The sequence below is a fragment of the Balaenoptera physalus genome, assembly GCF_965194825.1.
Source record: "Balaenoptera physalus genome assembly, chromosome: 21".
In the NCBI taxonomy this organism is placed as follows: Eukaryota; Metazoa; Chordata; class Mammalia; order Artiodactyla; family Balaenopteridae; genus Balaenoptera; species Balaenoptera physalus.
Window position 1 is genome coordinate 33230102 of NC_138902.1, and position 18770 is coordinate 33248871.

General features: G+C 49.4%; 2 protein-coding genes across 14 annotated transcripts in view; one reads left to right on the forward strand and one right to left on the reverse strand.

Moving 5' to 3' along the window:
• Positions 1-16030, forward strand: part of FBXO25 (F-box protein 25) — a 58995-nt gene extending 42965 nt beyond the window's left edge. For 4 of the 12 annotated variants that reach the window (XM_082444004.1, XM_082444005.1, XM_082444008.1 and 1 more), the window contains exons 10-11: positions 2067-2093; positions 2687-9142. In XM_082444004.1, coding sequence (XP_082300130.1) covers positions 2067-2093; positions 2687-2776 — 117 coding nt within the window. In that variant the 3' untranslated portion in view covers positions 2777-9142. Of the gene's footprint in view, position 1; positions 675-2066; positions 2094-2686; positions 9143-11424 lie in introns of those variants that run through there. The other 8 variants (XR_014258014.1, XR_014258011.1, XR_014258012.1 and 5 more) reach the window with 8 other exon arrangements.
• Positions 14423-18770, reverse strand: part of TDRP (testis development related protein) — a 56642-nt gene continuing 52294 nt past the window's right edge. For both annotated transcript variants that reach the window (XM_082444017.1, XM_082444016.1), the window contains one exon: positions 14423-17124. In XM_082444017.1, coding sequence (XP_082300143.1) covers positions 16779-17124 — 346 coding nt within the window. In that variant the 3' untranslated portion in view covers positions 14423-16778. The remainder of the gene's footprint in view (positions 17125-18770) is intronic.

The following is an 18770-nucleotide window of genomic DNA, read 5'->3' on the forward strand; positions in this document are numbered from 1 at the left end:
GTCACAGGGATAGAAACGCACACGCGGGCAGGTGCCCGTGGAAAACACGTGAGGAGGCGTCTTCACGGCCGAGTCAGAGCAGATGAGACCGTCTGGTTGCTGCTGTGAACTGGCGCTCCTCCCCGGGGTTTTCTGTTCTGCGCAGACTGCTTTCTTCCAGAGAGAGACCAGGAGCAGTGGTGTTTCCTCCTGGGGTGCAAGTCTCCGCCCTTGCATGTGATGGGCGTTTCTCTGAGAATGCCGTTGCCGAGTGTGGGAGCCCTGTCTCTGAAGTAGTGAACAGAGAAGCACCCGCCTTAGTCTCCCTGTTGTTGGTGTAAGAATGTGCTGCTGAGGCATCGAGAAGCACAGAAGTTCTGGATTTTTTAAAATTGAGAGGTGATTTTTTAGGTTTCCAGAAGAATTGGCCTGCAGATTCTTTTGTTTATGAAAATTCAGAACAAGTGTCTCCTGCTGGTCTTTTGGCTCTGAAATGTTCCATCTTGCCTTGAAGGCTGAGCACCTCGATGTCGGTGCAGCCTCAGGCCTCAGGGCCTGGCTCGGTCCACCCATGGGGTCACATTGCAGCTTTTTCTCCTAGAGGCCCTTCCAACTTTATTCTGAATCTGTGGGTGGAAATTAAAAGAAAAACCACAACGACGAGTCTCTGGAATTTCTGGTGGAAACTGCTTGCAGTGTCAGCTCCCGAGGAAGGCCCCCTGCGTTGCCCCAGCTGACCGGACTCTCCCCCCGGCTCGTCCCGCACCATCCCGCGGCCTCACCCCAGTTCCCAGCCTCGTGGAGCCTCCTGTCGGGGCAGACCTGCCGCGTGGAGTCGTGAAGGTTAAGCAGTGCCCTGCCCTGCACGGGGCTGGTGCTCGGAAGTGGCCCCTGCGCTGTGACTCACCTTCGCCAGCACTTTCTGCTGATGGGGAGACAGCAGCGTGACACCGTCAGATGCCACTGGGTGCTGGTGGGGACCCGCCATGGTCCGGCTCCCGCACGCTGCCAGACTCGTCCTCTTCTGCCCACGTGGGCCTGGGCTCTGACCTCTCAGCTGCCCCAGCCATCCTGTCTGTTCTGGCTTCACTCTCTGGAGTCTGGGGGTTAGTTTTCTACCTGCCTTTGTGGGAACTCCTCCAAAGTGAAAGGAGGGGAAATACTGGGCTTAAGAACTGTGCACCACGGTCTTGGAGTCACTGAGCCGAGTCACCCAGGCGAGCGCAGGTGCCCGGCTCGGGGTCTGTCTGGCTTCCGTGGGGCGGCCCTCCCGGGTCGCTGAGTAGTGACACGAGACCGCTGTGTTCCTTCCGCCTGACCGTCCTCCAGCCGAGTTTCTCGACTTCATGGAACTTCAGTCAACACTGGGGGTTGGGTGAGTTGGAAGCTGGACAGAATGAGTCCAGTTAAAGGCTGGGAATCAGGACCCCGTGTCCTTTTTTGTCTCGGCGTGTCCACTGCCAGGTCCACACTGCGGGTCTGTGGCCGGAGCAGGGAGGCTGCTGGCCCCAGCCCACGCTGATGGCCAGCCCCCGTCTCCAGCGAGGGTGGGGAAGCCGGGCCAGGTGGCCGGGCCGGCAAGAGGCGAGAGCGGCAGGTTGGTGCTGACCTCGAGCTGAAAACCATGGATGAGCAGGAGGGCTCCGGGGCGCCGGGGCTCACGTGGGATCTGGTTCGTGCACTTGATTCCACGGAGTTGACTCTCAGACAGTAAAGAGGGAGTGAGGGAGCTTCCGAGAAACCTGCCGTAAATATTTGCAGTGTAAACCGTGTGTGTCAGTGTCACTCTGCGTACTTTCAGTGAACAGTTTCGGCGATTATTTAGCTCTGCAGCCTCATCAGTTGTCAGTCCGAGACTCGAGGAAGTGGAAACTGTGGCAGTGTCCCAGATGTCCTGCGGGTGCTGTGGCCCTTCAGGTGCCGGACGGTGACTCTGATTCAGCTACCCATGATTTTAGCTATTTTCGTAAATAATACACATCCAGCCTAAATGCTAAGTACAGTCTGGCTCTTCCTAATAACCCTGTTTTCCCTTTTTTCCTCCCTTCTCTGCACTCCTTCCTGACCCTTTCTCCGCCGTCTCCAAGGACTGCCGCCTTGCTTTATTACTCGAGGTACCTCCTGCTCTGCCCGCATCTGCGCGCGTCCCCAGGAGGCCGGTGCCCCTCAGGCCGCACCCTCTGCCGAAGTGCGACTGGCCTGCTTGCTTCGCCACGACCGGGGGTCCCATGAGCTGCCCTGTAGACCAGAGGGAGGGTGTAGACTTGGCCGCCGGGTCCCCGGCCTAACTGGCCCCCAGTCCCGAGGCTGCTCTGTCTCCTGACCTGAGCCCTGTTTCTGCTGCGGGACGCGGTGCTGGGCCCTCGGGTGAGTGGGGCGGGCTGTGCTGAGAGCAGGTCGCGGGGTGGACCCTGACCCACGGCGGGAGGGGAGGAGCGCGGCCAGGATGGGGGCGCGGAGCCCAGGGCTCCCTCTGGGGCCCTAACTCGGGGCGGCCCGTCTCCCCATCCACTGGAGCAGGAATTCCTTCGGGAAGTCTCCCCCGAGGAGCCACGTGGCTGCCTTCATTTTTGTAGTTCTCATCGCTTGCTGTCCACGCACCTTTGTGGTGGGGTCCGGGGCGCGTTTAAACAAGCAGCTGGCGACTTCTGAGCTGCATTCCCTCCAGAAACATGCCCCATATGGTAACGACCCACTCCTCCCACAGGACTCGGGCCACCCCTGCACGGCCGCCGACCCCGACAGCTGCTTCACGCCCGTGTCCCCGCAGCACTTCATCGACCTCTTCAAGTTCTAAGGGCCCCGCCGCGCCGTGGCCTGGGCAGCGTGGTAGGACGTGTCCTCCGTGACTGAGCCGTGACCTGGTGCCCAGGCTGGAGGGTGTGGAGGGACGTGGAAAACTGCCCTGGCAGCTGCGGGCAGGAGCACCTGTTGTTTCCACCTCTGAAGCGGCGTCAGGGAACCCAAGGAAAATCATTTCTACTTCCTTCTTTAAAAAATTCGTTTCCTCTAAGCGCATTAAAATGTGCAACTTTGCATGTTTGTGAATGTGGTTCAAAAAGAGTGTATTTTCAGCACCACATTCTGTGCTGAACTGACACTAACAGCCAAGCATATGCTTCTTAATTGTCAAATGATAGTTTCCTGATTTTGTAGTGATTGGGGGTGGGGATAGATCATTGATCCTTGTAAGGACATTGTGCAGAATATTTATTTTTCTTGAGATGTATTTTAACTGCGTTGGTCGTGTCCATATGAAGCCTCTTGGATACAGAAGGAACCCGGGGAAGTACGTGCATGTCTTCCGGGTGCTCAGCGTTGGGTTGTGAATTGTGCAGACATCCGAGACCCACCAAGGCGCGAGTCTGGGGCTGTGGTCCTGGGCTCGTGGCCCGATGCTGGCAGGCAGGGGCCCTGACCTGGGGGCCAGCCCAGTGTGACCTGCACTGTACTGCTCTGAATCCCCTTTTGCAGGCAAAGTGATAAATCATGTTTATCTACCGATTTTAACTTCATCAGTTTTGCATCTTACTGAAGGAAGTAGTATCAATGATTTTGATATCATTTATTGAAACCTTTCAAAGATTGTTTTATTTTAAAAATATTGCATGTACATTTTAGAAAATTTTGAAAATAAAGGTTTATAAAAGAATAAAACTTGCATATAACCCTGCCACCCAGAGATAGCTGTGCTTGCCAGCAGGAATGCAGGAATGGCCCTGGCAGGTGTAGGGGAGACTGAACAGGGTCAGGGCCCAAGCAAAGTCATTTCTACTTCCTTCTTAGCACATGGAAATTTGCTGTTTTGCATATTTGTAAATAAAGAGTCTGTATTTTCACTACATTCTGTGCTGAACTGACACAGCCAAGACTATGCTTAATTATCAAATGATAGTTTCCCTCTGTGTGTATTGGGTGAAAGCTTTTCATAAAACCGTAAACATCACATATACTGTTTTCATTTTATAACCAGCCTTTTTTTCAAAAGTGTTTGTGAAAATATGGTTTTTACTGGCGACATGGTACCACACAGCTGGAACAGATCACTTTTTGATCAGCATCACCACATGTGCACTTTTGTGCATCTGATGATCTCCTTACGATAAACGAGAAGCAGAACCAGGGAAACGAGTCAGTTGTTTGTAAGGATGTTTCCAGAGCACTGGCGAGGATGGAAGGTGGCATCTTTCTCCCCCGAAGATGGACGTGAAGAGGCTGTGAGGTAGGACATGTCTTCTGAAAGCTTATCGGCGAGTTGTTTCTGTATTTTTTTTTATACATAAATTTATTTATTTATTTTTGGCTGCACTGGGTCTTCGTTGCTGTGCGCGGGCTTTCTCTAGTTGAGGTGAGCGGGGGCTACTCTTTGTTGCAGTGCATGTGCTTCTCATTCTGGTGGCTTCTCTTGTTGTGGAGCATGGGCTCTAGGCGCGTGGGCTTCAGTAGTTGTGGCACACGGGCTTCAGTAGTTGTGGCACACGGGCTTCAGTAGTTGTGGCACGCAGGCTCAGTAGTTGTGGCTCACGGGCTCTAGAGTGCAGGCTCCGTAGTTGCGGCGCATGGGCTTAGCTGCTCTGCGGAATGTGGGATCTTCCCCGACCAGAGCTCGAACCCGTATCCCCTGCGTTGGCAGGCGGGTTCTTAACCACTGCGCCACTAGGGAAGCCCTGTATTTTGTTTTGCTTTGGCAAATTACCTAATTGTGTTCTTTGCCTGTTTTACTTTTGGGGTGTTGGTCTTTTTTGTATTAGTTTCTTTTTAAGAGGACATTAACCTCTTGAAGTGAGTTCTTTTCCCCAGATAACATTAAAAGTCTTGGGAGAAGAGTCCAGCTGTTCCCCCTATTAGCCCGTTTCCAGAGGCAGCAGACGTGCTTGGACCCAAAACTGCACACAGGCATTGGCAAAACCTATAGCAGGTGTGCCTGAGGCCCGCAGCGCTGGGAGGGGGCGTGAGCGGGATACATTTGGCGGCAGGCAGAGAGTTCCAGGCACACAGTTCCTGGGCCCTGATCAGTCATTTACGGAAGATCTGATGATGTGAACAGGAAGAGAGGGGTCGTCCTGAGCTGCAGGTTCGTGTGGCATTTCTGAGTGTGGTTCCATCAGAGGGCTCGCCAGACTCGGGCTGCACGGCGTCACTCCCTGCGGTGTGTCATCTGCACGCCCTCTACCCTCTCAGGACGGCCAGGAGTGGGCCCAGGCCCGGCCCGGCCCAGAGCTGCGCCTGTGGGAGCTGCCACCCCCAGGAAGTGGCGTCTGGAAGTCTGTGGCCTCTTCCTTTGCCTTGAGGTACATTTTCTCACCTGGGTTGTGACTCGTGGGTCAGGAGGAGCCACAGCAGGTTCTGCAGCAGGTCCAGGTGCTAGTCTGGGAGTTTCGTGGCATCTGTTGTGCGTTTGCTCAGGGCTGTCCATGGAGAACCATGTCTCCTTTAGGGACAGTGTTGAAGGATTTGATGTTATTTCTGCTGTAAATGCTGCTTTTAGAATCATATAGATTCTAACATACAGAATCAAACAAAATGCCCACGTAAGGTGTTTGTATACTGATTTTGTATCCTGTAACTTTGCTGAAATCACTAATTAAATCTAGTGGTATTTTTTGTAGATTCCTTGGGACGTGGCTATACATCGTGTCCTCTGCAAACAGAGGTGGCTTTTCACCTTTCCTTCTTCCCTCCCTCCCTCCCTTCCTCCTTCCCTCTCTCCTCTCCTTCTGAGCTTTCCGGCCAGACCCCCATGCACATGGACGGCAGTGCAGACACGTCCTAGCATGCTCCTGGGAGGCTCTCCGCCCTTCGCCTGTGGGTGTGGTGCATGCTGGGCATCTCTGTGGGCGCCTGTATCAGGGTGAGGTGCTCCCTTCCAGCCTCGCTTTGTTGACGTGTTTTTTTTTTTTTATCATGAAAGGGTGTTAGATTTTGTCGAGTGCTCTTTCTATGTCTACAGAGGTGGTCGTGTGTTGACTTTTGTATGTTGAACCAACCTTGCATTTTCAGGCCCACGTCCCATGTGGTTTCCATACACGGTTGGTGAGTTTAGTTTGCTGGTTTTACTGAGCATTTTCACAAGAGAGATTAGCTGTGCTTTTCTGGTGAGTCTTTGTCTGGTTTTGGTATCAGGGTGAAAACAGCCTCCTAGAAGGGGCTTGCCTTGGGAGCGTTCCCTCCCATTTTCTGGGAAGAGTTTGTGAAGAATTGGTGTGAGTTCTCCTTTAAGCATTAGGATAATTCCTTGGAAACTGAAGTTACTGAGGAGAAGCATCTGTTTTCAGTTTAGTCACACGCTCCCTTTTGGAAAACCCTTTGCCTTTAACGGGATAGGGTAGTTTTGTCTTAGCTGAGACGTATCTTGGTTAGAGCTCATTTTCTTCATCATGGGGCCTAACCTAGCAATAAACGGGCTGTAAACTTAATCTGCTGCTTTCCTCCATAGTTACAGAAGGAAGTGTGCTGAAAACCATAGATGAAAAGGCAGAAGCTGTCTTGGCTTATGAAATTTCTTTCATTAATGGTGTGAGAAGATGCATATGCTTCACCCCTCTCCCTTTCCTGTATCCCCCACCAAACACAGCATCACCCCCACCCGGTGAGATGCCCGAGGACCTGCAAACCTGGGAGGGAAAACCCTGAGGGACCCGGTGACTTCCTGGCCCGACATCCACTTGCTTCTCAGCTCGCACTCCCTGCTTCTGTCTGGGTGTGGTCGCCTCTTCTGACCTCACTCCAGACAAGCTCTGCTTTTTGTCCCTTTTTGCAGAGGGAGCAGACCCTCACTTTTGGAGAGCAGTGTCCCCTGGGCGCTCCCCAGAATCCCAGCAGGGACGTGCCACGTGCACCTTCCCGACCCCTGCCATGGCTGGTGTGGCCTGCTCCTTCCCACCGCACAGGTGTGACTGCAGTGCCCCCTCGCCAGCACCTTCTGGGTGTCATCGGCACATGCGTCTCTCAGGCGTATTCCTGGGGGGGCCTGCTGCCCTCCCCGCCCCCAGCACCGACTCAGGCCCACATGGAGAACAGAGGTGCTCAGAGCACAGCCACCTGAGGACGCGAGAGGGCTTTTCACGTGCCTCTCGCTCAGCATGGCGAGATCCTCCACACACAGTGTTCTTCTGTGTCAGACGGGAGAGACACCTCAACTGTGCTGTTTTTATTATTTGGGTAAAATTTTCACTTTTCTTTGATAGTCATTTGAGAAATTTGCACAGACAAATGCAAGTAGCTTTTTACTATTTAATCTACATAGAAAATTCAAATGTCATTAAAAATTTTTGATTACAGTAAAATACACATAAAATTTGCCATCTTAACCATTTTTCAGTGTACAGTCCAGTGGCATTAGGTACATTCACACTGTTGTGCAAACACCACCACCGTCATCTGCAGAACACTTTTTATCTCTGAAAACAGAAATTGTCCCCTTAAACACGAATTCCCTGTCCCCATCCTCCAGCCCCTGGCCCCCACCATCTACTTTGTCTCTATGGATCTGACTACTGTAGACACACCATGTAACTGGAGTCATGAAGTAGTTGTCTTTTCATCCGTGTTGTAGCATCGCTCAGGATTTCCTTCACTTGTGAGCAGAATAGTGTTCCACTGTGTGGTTGGACCACATTCTGTTTCTCTGTCAATGGGCACTTGGGTTGCTTCCTCCTTTGGGCTGCTGTGAACATGGTGTACAAATCTCTCTTCTAAAGGTTTCGTTTCCTTTGAATATATACCCAGAAGTGGAATTGCTGGATCATGTGGTAATTATATAGTTAATATTTTGAGGAACCACCATACTGTTTTCCATGGTGGGAATGTAAAATGGTGCAGCCTCTAACAGTGCCCAGGGGCTCCAATTTCTCTACATCCTCACCAACACTTGTTATCTTGTGGGGTTGGGTTTTTTTGTTTTTTATAGTAGTCGTCCACATGATTGGGAGGTGATATTTAATTATGGCTTTGATTTTCATTTCCCTGATGAGAAGTGATGTTGAGCATCTTCTCCTGTGCTTGTTGGCCACTTATATGTCTTACTTGGGGAAATGTCTATTCAGGTCCTTTGCCCTCTTTTTAATTGAGTTGTATGTGGCTTTGTTGTTGAATATAGAAAGAACTACTACAACTCTGGACACTAAGTCCTTATCAGCTAGACGACTTGAAAATGTTCTCTCCGATTCCCTAGGTTGCCTTTTCACTCTGTTGATTGTGTCCTTGGATGTACAGAGGTTTTTAATTTTGATGTCCAATTTCTCTATTCTTTTTTTTTGGTGCCTGCACATTTTGTGTCATATCCAAGAATTCATTGCCAAATCCAATGTCATGAAGCTTTCTCCCTATGTTTTCTTCTAAGAGTTTATAGTTTTAATTTTTGCACATGGCATAATAAGGTAAGGCTCCAACTTCATTCGTTTGCATGTGGATATGTGGTTTTCCCAGCAAAATTTGTTGACTGTCCTTTCCCTACTGAATTGTTTTGGCACCCTTGTTGAAAATCATTTGACCAAATATGCCGTTATGACTTGGGTGGGGATTGTATTGACTCTGTAGATTGCTTTGGGTGGAAGTTTTCCAATCCATGAACATGGGATGTCTTCCATTTATTTGTGTCTTTTTCTTTCAGCCTTTTTCACTCAGTTCATTCCTAAGTGTTTTATTCTTTTTGTTGCCATTACAAATAGAATTTTCTGAATTTCCTCTTTGGATTTTTCATTGTTATTGTATAGAAATGCAACTGATGTTTGTATGTTGATTTTTTGTTGTTGTCTTTAGGATTTTCTACATGTAAGAAAGATCATGCCACCTGCAAAGAGAAAATTTTAATACTTCCTTTCCAATTTGGATGCTTTTTTATTTCTTTTTCTTGCCCAGATGGCTCTGTCTGGTGCAGACTTCCAGTCTGTGTGGAACACAAGTAGTGAGAGTGGGCATTTTGTCTTGTTCCTGATCTTAGAGGAAAAGCTTTCAGTCTTTCAGCATTGAGAGAATGTCAGCTGGGACTTTTTATGTGGCTGTATAATGTTGGGGCAGTTTCCTTCTGTTCAGAATTAGTTGAGTATTTCCATCGTGAAAGGGTGTTGAATTTTGTCAACTGCTTTTTCTGCATCAATTGAAATGATGTTTTTCCTTTGTTCTGTGTATAATAACGTGTATTAAATTGATTGATCTAATGGTGGATATTGTCTCTTCTTGAAAGTGGGGTATTGGGGTCTCCTACTATAATATAGAGCTTGCTCTTCTTTCCTTCAGTGTTTGTTTCATATGTTTAGACACTCTAATGTTTGTTCACGTATGTTTATGATTATTACATCTTTTGGTAAATTCTCAACTTTTTAATTTAAACAACATGAAGATGATGAAATTACAGGATTATGGGCTTTACTTTAACATAATTCTCTTGGTTGAGGCTAGGGGGTGACTAAAGATAAAACAAGATTGGCCAGGAGCTGAAAACTGTAGAGGGGAAGGATGTGTACATGAAGGAGTTTTCACTAGGGTTCAGCAGATTTTCTGTGAGGAGGCAGGTGTTAAATATTTTTGGCTTTTCAGGGCCCACATTCTCTCTTGCAGCCATAGACAATCTATACGTAACTCAGACTTGGACTGCATGGGGGACATTGATAGCGAGTGTTCCAATTAAACTCTGCGGGATTTCACGTATCACAGTATATTATTCTTTTAAGTTGTTCTACCATTTGAAAATATAAAAACCATTCTTAACTTGTACGCCATATAAGTAAGTACAGGGGGACGGCCACATTTGTCCACCAGGCTGTAGTGTGCCAACCCATGATTTATATAATTTTGTTTCTTCTTTTGGATATGTTTGATATTTTCCATTTAAAAAATGAGATGTTACTATTTCAACATTGGTCACCCTGTTTTTTGATCACAAAAGAAGTAATGTATATTCACTGTAAAAAGTTTTGTTAAAAAGCCAATATACAAAAAAAAATGAAAATGCTACCCATAATTCTACTTCAAGGTAATTACTTAAATTTTGATATCTTTCCAGTATTTTATCTCACATTGCCTTTTGAAGACCTGTAAGCACCCAAATTACAAAGTGAGAGAAACAGCGAAGTACTAGAATAGAGCTGCGGATCTCCTGGGGGAGAGCAATGCCCTCCTCATCTGGGTCCTGCTCACTGGTTCCCAAGGGAAATGGGTCTTCCAGGCGCTTCTGAATGTTGAGCTTTGGAGATTTCTTACAGAACAAAAATTCTTGGCATCCTGCTGCTAGCTTACTGAGCCAGTTCTAAGTTTCTAGGGAGAAGAGAATTTTGAAACCCTAGCCTCTAAAGAAAAAAAATACTTCTCAAAAAGAAAACTCAAAGCAAATGGTATTTTTCCCATCACCACCCCCTTCCAGATATATTCAACTCTCTTGAAAGCTAAAATTCTACCCCGCCTTTATCACTAAATTCTGCAATTCTGAAAAGTCATGCTGAGACATTAACTTCTAATTACATAAACTTGCCTACCACTTCACTGAGGCCAAAGACCCTGGAGGGAGGAGGGCGACCAGAAGACAGATGACAGAGGCCTGGGACAGAATCAGAAACTTGGCCGATACCCAGAGAAAGGACTCTTGAGTATCGGAACCCAGCACAAAGTGGTGGATTTGTACAGAAGCGAGTCCCCAGACACACACTCCTGCAGGAGGAGAGAGGCGATTGCAGGCAGGTGAGGAGGGAGGGAACTTGTCATCCCCATGCCCACATTTCACACCTACCTCAGTATCGGCTGAGCCCCTGCAGCAGGCCAGGCACAATCCGTACACCATGTCGTGGTCTTGAGGACAAAATTAAAAGCAGCTAAAAAGACATTTTGCAGACAGTTGGGAAAACCTGACTGTATCTATGGGTATTGGATGATGTTAGGGAATGGTTAGTTTTGTGAGGTGTGCCATTGACGTAGTAGTTAGTTATGCAGGGGGAATAGATTAGTTTTTAGAAACACATGCTGTACGCATTCAGGAGTGAAACGTCATGATGTCTGTAATTTACTTTTAAATGGTAAATATATATCTCAGCCTTGAAGTCGTTTATCAGGTAAACACACATGTGAAGTAAATGTGACACATTCAGCAACTGTGGAATCTCAGTGGCTGAGTTGCCCACTGCACTGTTTCTACTTTTGCATAGGTATTTTCCATAATACAGTTTTTAAAAACTGAAATGCTTGTCACTTCCAAAAATAAGCCAAATTGAAATGTGCCGGCTTAATTATGAAAAATAACCACCACTTAGAGGTTTAGGTGTAATCTGGCCTCCCTTGCACATGCCTGCTGCTACCGGGCTCAGGAGTGGCACACGCTGTACAGAAAAAGCACAACTCTTAACACTCCCACACACACTGAGACCCGGGGGCCCCCAACTCCTCAGGACCCACAGAGTGACCAAGCTGTGGGGACTCTTGTTCATAGCCGAGCATGGCCTTTCCTGTTGTTCAAAGGAGAACGACTGTTTCACTGGGGATGGTTCTTCTCCTGGATGAGCTGTGAGTGCACAGAAGCTGGGCGCTGGCTTCCTCACCGTCGGGACCCTGGGTGGCTGACAGGTGAGAAAAGCAGAGTCCAGGAGGAGCCCCTTTCCTTGAACCAGGCTCACAGAGCCTGCAGACCTGTGGTAAGTTCCCGCTCTGAGGCCCTGGCACCCCTGCTGCCCCAGGAATGTCTCCCAAACTCCGCCAGCCTCTCAGCTTCCTGTCCGCCAGCTACACGGCCTCCTCACCCCACTGAATCCCATGCTCCGTCTGCTTCATGAAAACGTTTGCCCGGTGCATACGGGCAGGGGGCTCCACCCGTCCGGGAGGGACTGCCAGGTGGGGACACCAGCCCAGATGCCCCGCAGCCTCGCCTGGCCCTCACCACCTTGTCCCACGCCAGCCACGCCTTCTGCGACGAGGGACAAACTGTGTGGCCTCCCGGGGTCTAAGCCAGCATTTAGACCCCGTCCCTGTGAGTCTGAAGCCAGGCCCTGTGCCCCCAACCAGTCCCAGGGACACGTCAGACCCCTAGGAACAGCAGGTGCCTCTGGCTTCCCCACCTGTGCCCACCTGGATCCCAGCTCCTGGTCCAGCGAGTGCCTGGGCACAAACACCCTCGGAGCCTCACTCTGATCATCTGCGAAACGGGCACGGCGGCACCGCCTCTGGGAGCCCCGATGGGCCAGGTGCCCCGCAGGAGGCCGGGCGGCACCAGGGAGTGGAGTGGACGGCGCCTGAGACCCTCGCCCGACACCAGGGTCTGAGGTCTCTTCCCTGTCCTCCCTCTGCGAGGCAGACGCACGCACCACAGCCACGTGCCATCGCTCCCTGGCTGTTCTGTTTAAAGCCACCATTTCTAAATTCAGAATTTCTGCATGAAGGCTGGAGTCGCCACTTGGGAACTGGAACACAGGCACTCTGTCAAAAAAGACGGCCTCTTCCTCACGGGGAGGAAGCCGATTTTCGGTTTATTCCCCCTGTGGCTTCACTGCCAAGTCCCCGTCTCATCTGTGCAGGTGGGGGGACTCGGGGGCCACAGGCCCGGGTGGGTCGTCCCTCCAGGCCACATCCCCACTCTCAGGAGGACTCGGGAGCCGTGCCCAGGCCACGGTAGCCTTGGGCGTGGCCCCAACAACCGAGTGGGTCAGGGCCCCCTGCGGGGCTGGCCCAGCCACACCTCACCTTCCCACGGCCTCAGGACCAGCCGCAGCGCCCTGACCTGTCCTTGTGCGAACACAGCAGGGAGACGACATGGATAGAAAAACCCAGAGTGGAGCTGGTTTGCTTGTTAATATGGTCTGTATGCTTGTCTAACTGATTTTTCAAAATACCCCCCCCCCAGAAGGCATGAAAAACAGAGAGGTGAAAGTCACCTGTAATCCTTCACCCGAACGCAACCGTTAAAAGGTCTCGTCTGCCACGTCATTCTCCCCGTGGGTTTGAGGAAAGTGGGGTGCTGGGCCACTATCTCCAGGGTAACACGATGACCTCATCAGGGGCACCAAATCTGGGGTGCTACCCAGCTACGCGGGGCTTCCCTTCTAGACCCATTGTGACACCTCACACCCTGGGGGTCACCTTTGCGTTTGTCACCCTGTTACTAAAAGACACAGCTCAAATATTTTCCAAATTCTGAGATGGCTTCTTTCCATAGAAATTTTACATTTTTCAACAGCGGGCAAAATCTATCAATAGTTCATCACTTTGTTCTGCTATTAGTGAAGATTGGTGATTTTTCATTGCAATGTGACTCTTCGTGGCTTTCGAAAATCGAAAGCCATTTAGGTTACAAAGTAGTGCTTTTTCTGAAAACAGGTGCATTCAGCTGGCTGAACGTAACAGCTGGCCGGCACCGAGTGGACCAGGCTGGGACAGGATGTGGCCGTCCACCACCCCACCCCACCCCCTGCCCCAGGAGCCCCGAGGGACCCTGCAACCCAGGAGGTGCCCTGCAGACAGTTCTGGACCAGGCCGGGTCCTGTATCCACGATTACAAATGACAGAACACAGCCGTGAGGACACGCACTCACCATGACAGCGTCACGTGCAGGTCGCAGCCCCATCAGACCCTTGTGGTGAAGCGGCGACTACTAGGAAGTGACGGTGCCTGTCCTCAGGGCACAGGCGCTGGGAAACCCCCTCGGAGGGCGTTTCTGCCCCGCATCCATCACCCAGAACCGCTCTTCTGCCAAAAGAAAGCAGTGGCAGCAGCAGGTCCCTTGGTTAGTCATTCAGCACCATCTGTACCCCCTTTGGACTATTTTATCACAAAGTTAAAAAATTTTTAGCCAATTCATTTCTTTAAAGCTTATTAAATAGTGTTCTGCCCTTCTTCAATCAAATATCAACTGAGAACCATAAAAACTAGAAAGTAGATAAATGGCTAGAAGTAAATGGGGAGAAAGAAGAGAAAGTCCCCTGGCCTGTGACAACAGTCGGAAAATATCTGGTGACGTACATCCGTGAGTGAGCATCTGAGGTTCAGGGTCTGACGCCACCAGCAGAACCACACGCCCCCAGAGGCAGGTGTAGAGCAGGACAGGAGCAGGAGTGGGTGAGGTGGGGGGGAGGGGAAGAAGAGGGGACGAGGGCAGGGACAGGCCAGGAGACCAGCAAGGGAAAGGCAGAAACACACACACCACGGGAAAGGAAGGCGGTGGGACTCGGACGTGTCACCTGGCTTGAGACGGCATCGCGGTCACCCAGTCCCTAAGGGAGGTCAGGGTTTCTCTCCAGAAGAGGCCACTGTTTAGGAAAAACAGATGGAAACCTTTTTACAAGACGAAGATGATTAAGTAAAGAACGTACTCCTATCAGCTGGGTGCTGAGGGGAGGCTTGCTTCAGGCTCTAACTCGTGAAGTCACTGCAGTGAAATCGGAAGCAGGGCCCAGGGCAGGGCAGGCGCAGCGCCTGCTGTTCCCAAACAGCATCCATTCAAATACACAAAAGATACATCCCAACAGCTGAGGTTGAAGTTGGTCGTTTATTTATGAGTCTACACATTTTGTTGGCATCTTAAATGAGGTTGAAGGTGTCGAGACAGGTGCCATCAGCTCTGAGTGACTGAGTCACCGGAAGCAGATGCCAGTAACCGTGCAAACAGTCAGAGTATATAAAGCATGTTTTTATTTTAAAAAACCTCAGCATTAAGGATGAATTCAACCTTCTTTGAAGCCAATCGCTTTCCTGTTAAAAACGACAGTCGAAAGAGCAGACACTTCACTCTTCACACAGAGAAGCTATGTTTTTACAGAATTCAAACAAACCTGTTCTCTCATCAGCCAGTGAACAAAACAAAGATGCTTCGGTAAATTCTATCAAGAAAAAATATCTTTCCCCCAAAGCATACCAATAAATATTTATATTAAAACCCACATAGTTATCTTCGTTTAATCAGATACAACAGAAGAAAAATTCATTTTTACGTTAATCTTTGTAGGTAAGTGTGATTTATGTGCATATTCCAACCCCGGTCTGGTTTTGAGGAACAATGGTATGAAGGGCTGTCCTGCCGGCTGTGCACCATGGGTGTGTCACAGGCACTGAGCGTCACAGCACACGGGCACAGGCTCCCCACGGTGGGGACGCTGTCCCCATCCCCACACCGAGCTCCCTGCCCAGAGCCTCGGACAAGAGGTCTGCGTCCCTGCACCTCAACACAGGATTAGCCCAAGGCAAGCCCGCAGCTCCTGCTTTAAAATCCTCGCGTAAATGACGGTCTGGAGCTCGTCTGCAGCCACAGCAAGTGTCTCTTTAGGGGAGAAGGACTACAGTCTATGTACTGAACTGTTTACCTGAGGAAATGCGGTTTTCAGTTCCAGTATTAACCATTTCAAGGTTCTAACGCAAACTGGATTTTACCACCACTTACATGTCCCCCCTTTCAAGGCTCAGTGAAGTAAACTTCTTGTCTCAGAAAAAGATGGACATAGATGACTGATGGACGCTATGTAGACAGACAGAGAGAGAGAGATGGTTAGAGGACAGGTATACATTGTACATAGATGGCTGGAGTTGACAGAGTGTAGACAGATGACTGAGAAATGACAGATGACAGGCAGACAGTGTCACCCCCCGGAGTCCACAGAAATGCTAAATGACACCCCCTTACATGGAACAGCACAGAACTGCTCACTGAACACTGAGGACAGTGGCTTTTAAAGAGAGGAATGCACAGTGTAACTGGAGGTTTTCGTTTTTAACCAAAAATCCCCTATACCTTCTCTGTGAAGCCACTGTGACCTGAGATAGACACGTACTCCTGGGGATCAGAGCTGTCCTGCTGAGGACACACGTGCACGGGTACCCGACCAAGGGGCCAGTCTATCAGGGAGACAGAAAGCAAGTCTGGAGACACACGAGACGCCTCAGTGACGTGCCCAAACCAGCCAGTCTCTCATTTGGGAAAACAAAACCCTGGGTGTTAAAGAAGAGAGGCACTTTCATCATTTTACATACAGTTTTAACTCTTAATGAGCGAGTTATTATTTTCCAAACAAAATTGTCAAGTTACTAAAACTGATCCATACTTTATAGCATTCTTTAATCTGCAATCAAAAACGGAGAACAAAGTTTTAGAAGAAAATAAGATCAATATTTAAAAGTTCAGGAGAAGTAAAAATAAAACCTCAAGGTAAGAACCACTGTCACCATCTAATGCGCTCACGGGAGGCTGGAGATGAAGATGCGTTTGCAGACAGTGTGTTCACACTGATCAGATACAGCCTTCGCTTCTCCAGGGTTTATTCTGCTTGCATATTTTAAAGTTTAGTACAAAAGAAGAGTTAACACAATGTAACACCACCTTTGGAAGATTCATTTTACACCTGGATTGCAGGTTTCTGGCAACAGAAGAGAATTGCGCAGCTGCTACATTCTTGTGTCATAGACTACACGTATGTGCTACATGCAGAGAAAGGGATCAAGCCACGGAACAAAGAACTGCAACCGAGGACACAGGAAGATGGTTTTGTGGCAAAATGCAAATTACCACTGCGCTTCTCCCAGACAGCAGCAAACCTCACGCCCTCCAGTCTCAGCAACACGTGGACGACAGGAGGACGTTTCCACATAAGGCAGTCGACGTGTGGTCCCTGTTTGTGTCCACCGAGGAATTTCCTAAGTAAGCATTTGAAGAGGAGAGTCCAAATAAAACGGCACAGGGCAGATTCTCTGCACTTTTCATCTGGGAAAGACCAGACTTGATACTCTACTAAAAAAACACCATGATACAGCAAACTCTAGGAATCTGAATGAAATGAGATACGAAGGTGCAAAATTAGACAGATTTTGGTTTGCGCACACGCGGGACTTGGGGCCGTCACTCCAGCTCCTCCCAGTCGTCCGTCAGGTGGCCTCTGCTCTGCCGCCGGATGCTGACCAGCTTCCCCGCTGACCTGAGGCTCCAGCGAGAGCTGTTCCCGGCGCCGGCCAGGCTGGTGTATTTGGTGGAGCCCCTGGCGTCCTCCTCCCAGCCCGGCCCAGACAGACGGTCACTCATGGGGTCGCCCGAGTCGGCTGCCACGTCTTCAAGAGCAAGTTTTGGAGGCTCCCAACCTTCGATCTCGTCTGGTTTCTTAGACTGTGTATTCTGTTTCAAAACCAAATTGTCCCAAAATCCAGACTTCTTCTCCGTCTTCAAATCTTCTTTTAATCGTAAGTTAGCTCTACAGGAGACGGAAGAGTTAAGTGTTGGTGATCAATCATCTCAGAGCCTCAAGTTGTGTTTATTTTATAAAATAAAAGGTTCTTTTTAAAAAAAGTTTTGTTTGGAAAGCTCACACAGATTTATGTGTAAAACTTGAAATATTAATATTAATAAGGAAAAATCAGTCACTACACATGATTAGGGAAACTTGTGAACACTGTATTTAAGGTACCACACTTGGCAAAATGCAAAGTCACTCTCAGAAGAGAAAAAAGCGGACTGTCTCAAGGCCACACGGAAGGCTGAGCTTGTCTCTGAACAAACCTGAGAAAAGAAGCCCCAGGTCCAGATTCAGAAATGGGGGGTTACTCCATTTACCACGTCAGTTTTCCACAGGTTTATTCCGAGCTGCAGCCTCAGACGTTCAGAGCTCAGAGCGCTGTGCACTCTGAGGAAAACACGGCCGACTGTGGAGGCAGATGCTCACGCACGACTCAGGGCTCTGGCCGTGGTCCCCCAGCCTGGCTGCCGGGAGCATCCCCAGGACACAGGGGTAAAAACGCCGGTGTCCAGGCCCAACCCCTTCAGAGTCTCATTTAATTGGACTGAGGGGCCAGGACACAGGCGTGTTTTCAGGCCCCCCGTGAGCTGCCACCCTGACATCCAGGAGGACCGACTTAAACAGTCCCTGCAGAGAGGGCGGGTGAGGTCACGACCACGGGGTCAGAGGCAGGGGAGGGCCAGACAGTGTTGGCGGGTCATGAGTGCTGCCGAGGCACCCGGTCCTCGGAGGAGAAGCCTCTCTACAGTCAGCCTCAACCAGGAGTCACCTGCTGCTGGCAATTCCACTAGGTCGTCACTGAATTTATATTTTCATCTTTAGAAACATTTTGTTGTTGTTGTTGGCCATGCCTCACAGCTTGTGGGATCTTAGTTCCCCAACCAGGGATCAAACCCGGGCCCACGGCAGTGAAAGCGCAGAGTCCTAACCAGTGGACCGCCAGGGAACTCCCTAAACACATTTTTTAAACTTTCAAAATATTTATAATAAACTAGCAGCACTGTCAGCTTAAATATATTCAATTTTCTAAAATCTTCTTTTTTTAATTTATTTATTTTTGGCTGTGTTGGGTTTTTGTTGCTGTGTACAGGCTTTCTCTCATTGTGGCACGCAGGCTTCTCATTACCGTGGCTTCTCTTGTTGCAGAGCACGGGCTCTAGGTGCGTGGGCTTCAGTAGTTGTGGCTCATGGGCTCAGTAGTTGTGGCTTGCGGGCTCTAGAGCACAGGCTCAGTAGTTGTGGCGCACGGGCTTAGTTGCTCCGCGGCATGTGGGATCTTCCCGGAACAGGGCTCGAACCCATGTCCCCTACCTTAGCAGGCAGATTCTTAACCACTGCGCCACCAGGGAAGCCCCAATTTTCTAAAATCTTTTACAGTTTACAATCAATCTTTGCATTTTTGACTGGTTTTTTTTCTTGATTTTCTGAAACTACTACACACCTTAAGCATGGCTACAAGCTGCTTTAAGACTCATAAGTTCTATTTACGGTTAAGTTTGAGAGCTGGTCAGAGAAGCTTTTTTTCCACTTTTCCATAATCTTTCTAAGTGCTTACTGTCAAAATCAGTACAACTCATTTCTGTCTCCTCACACGGGGAAGGAAG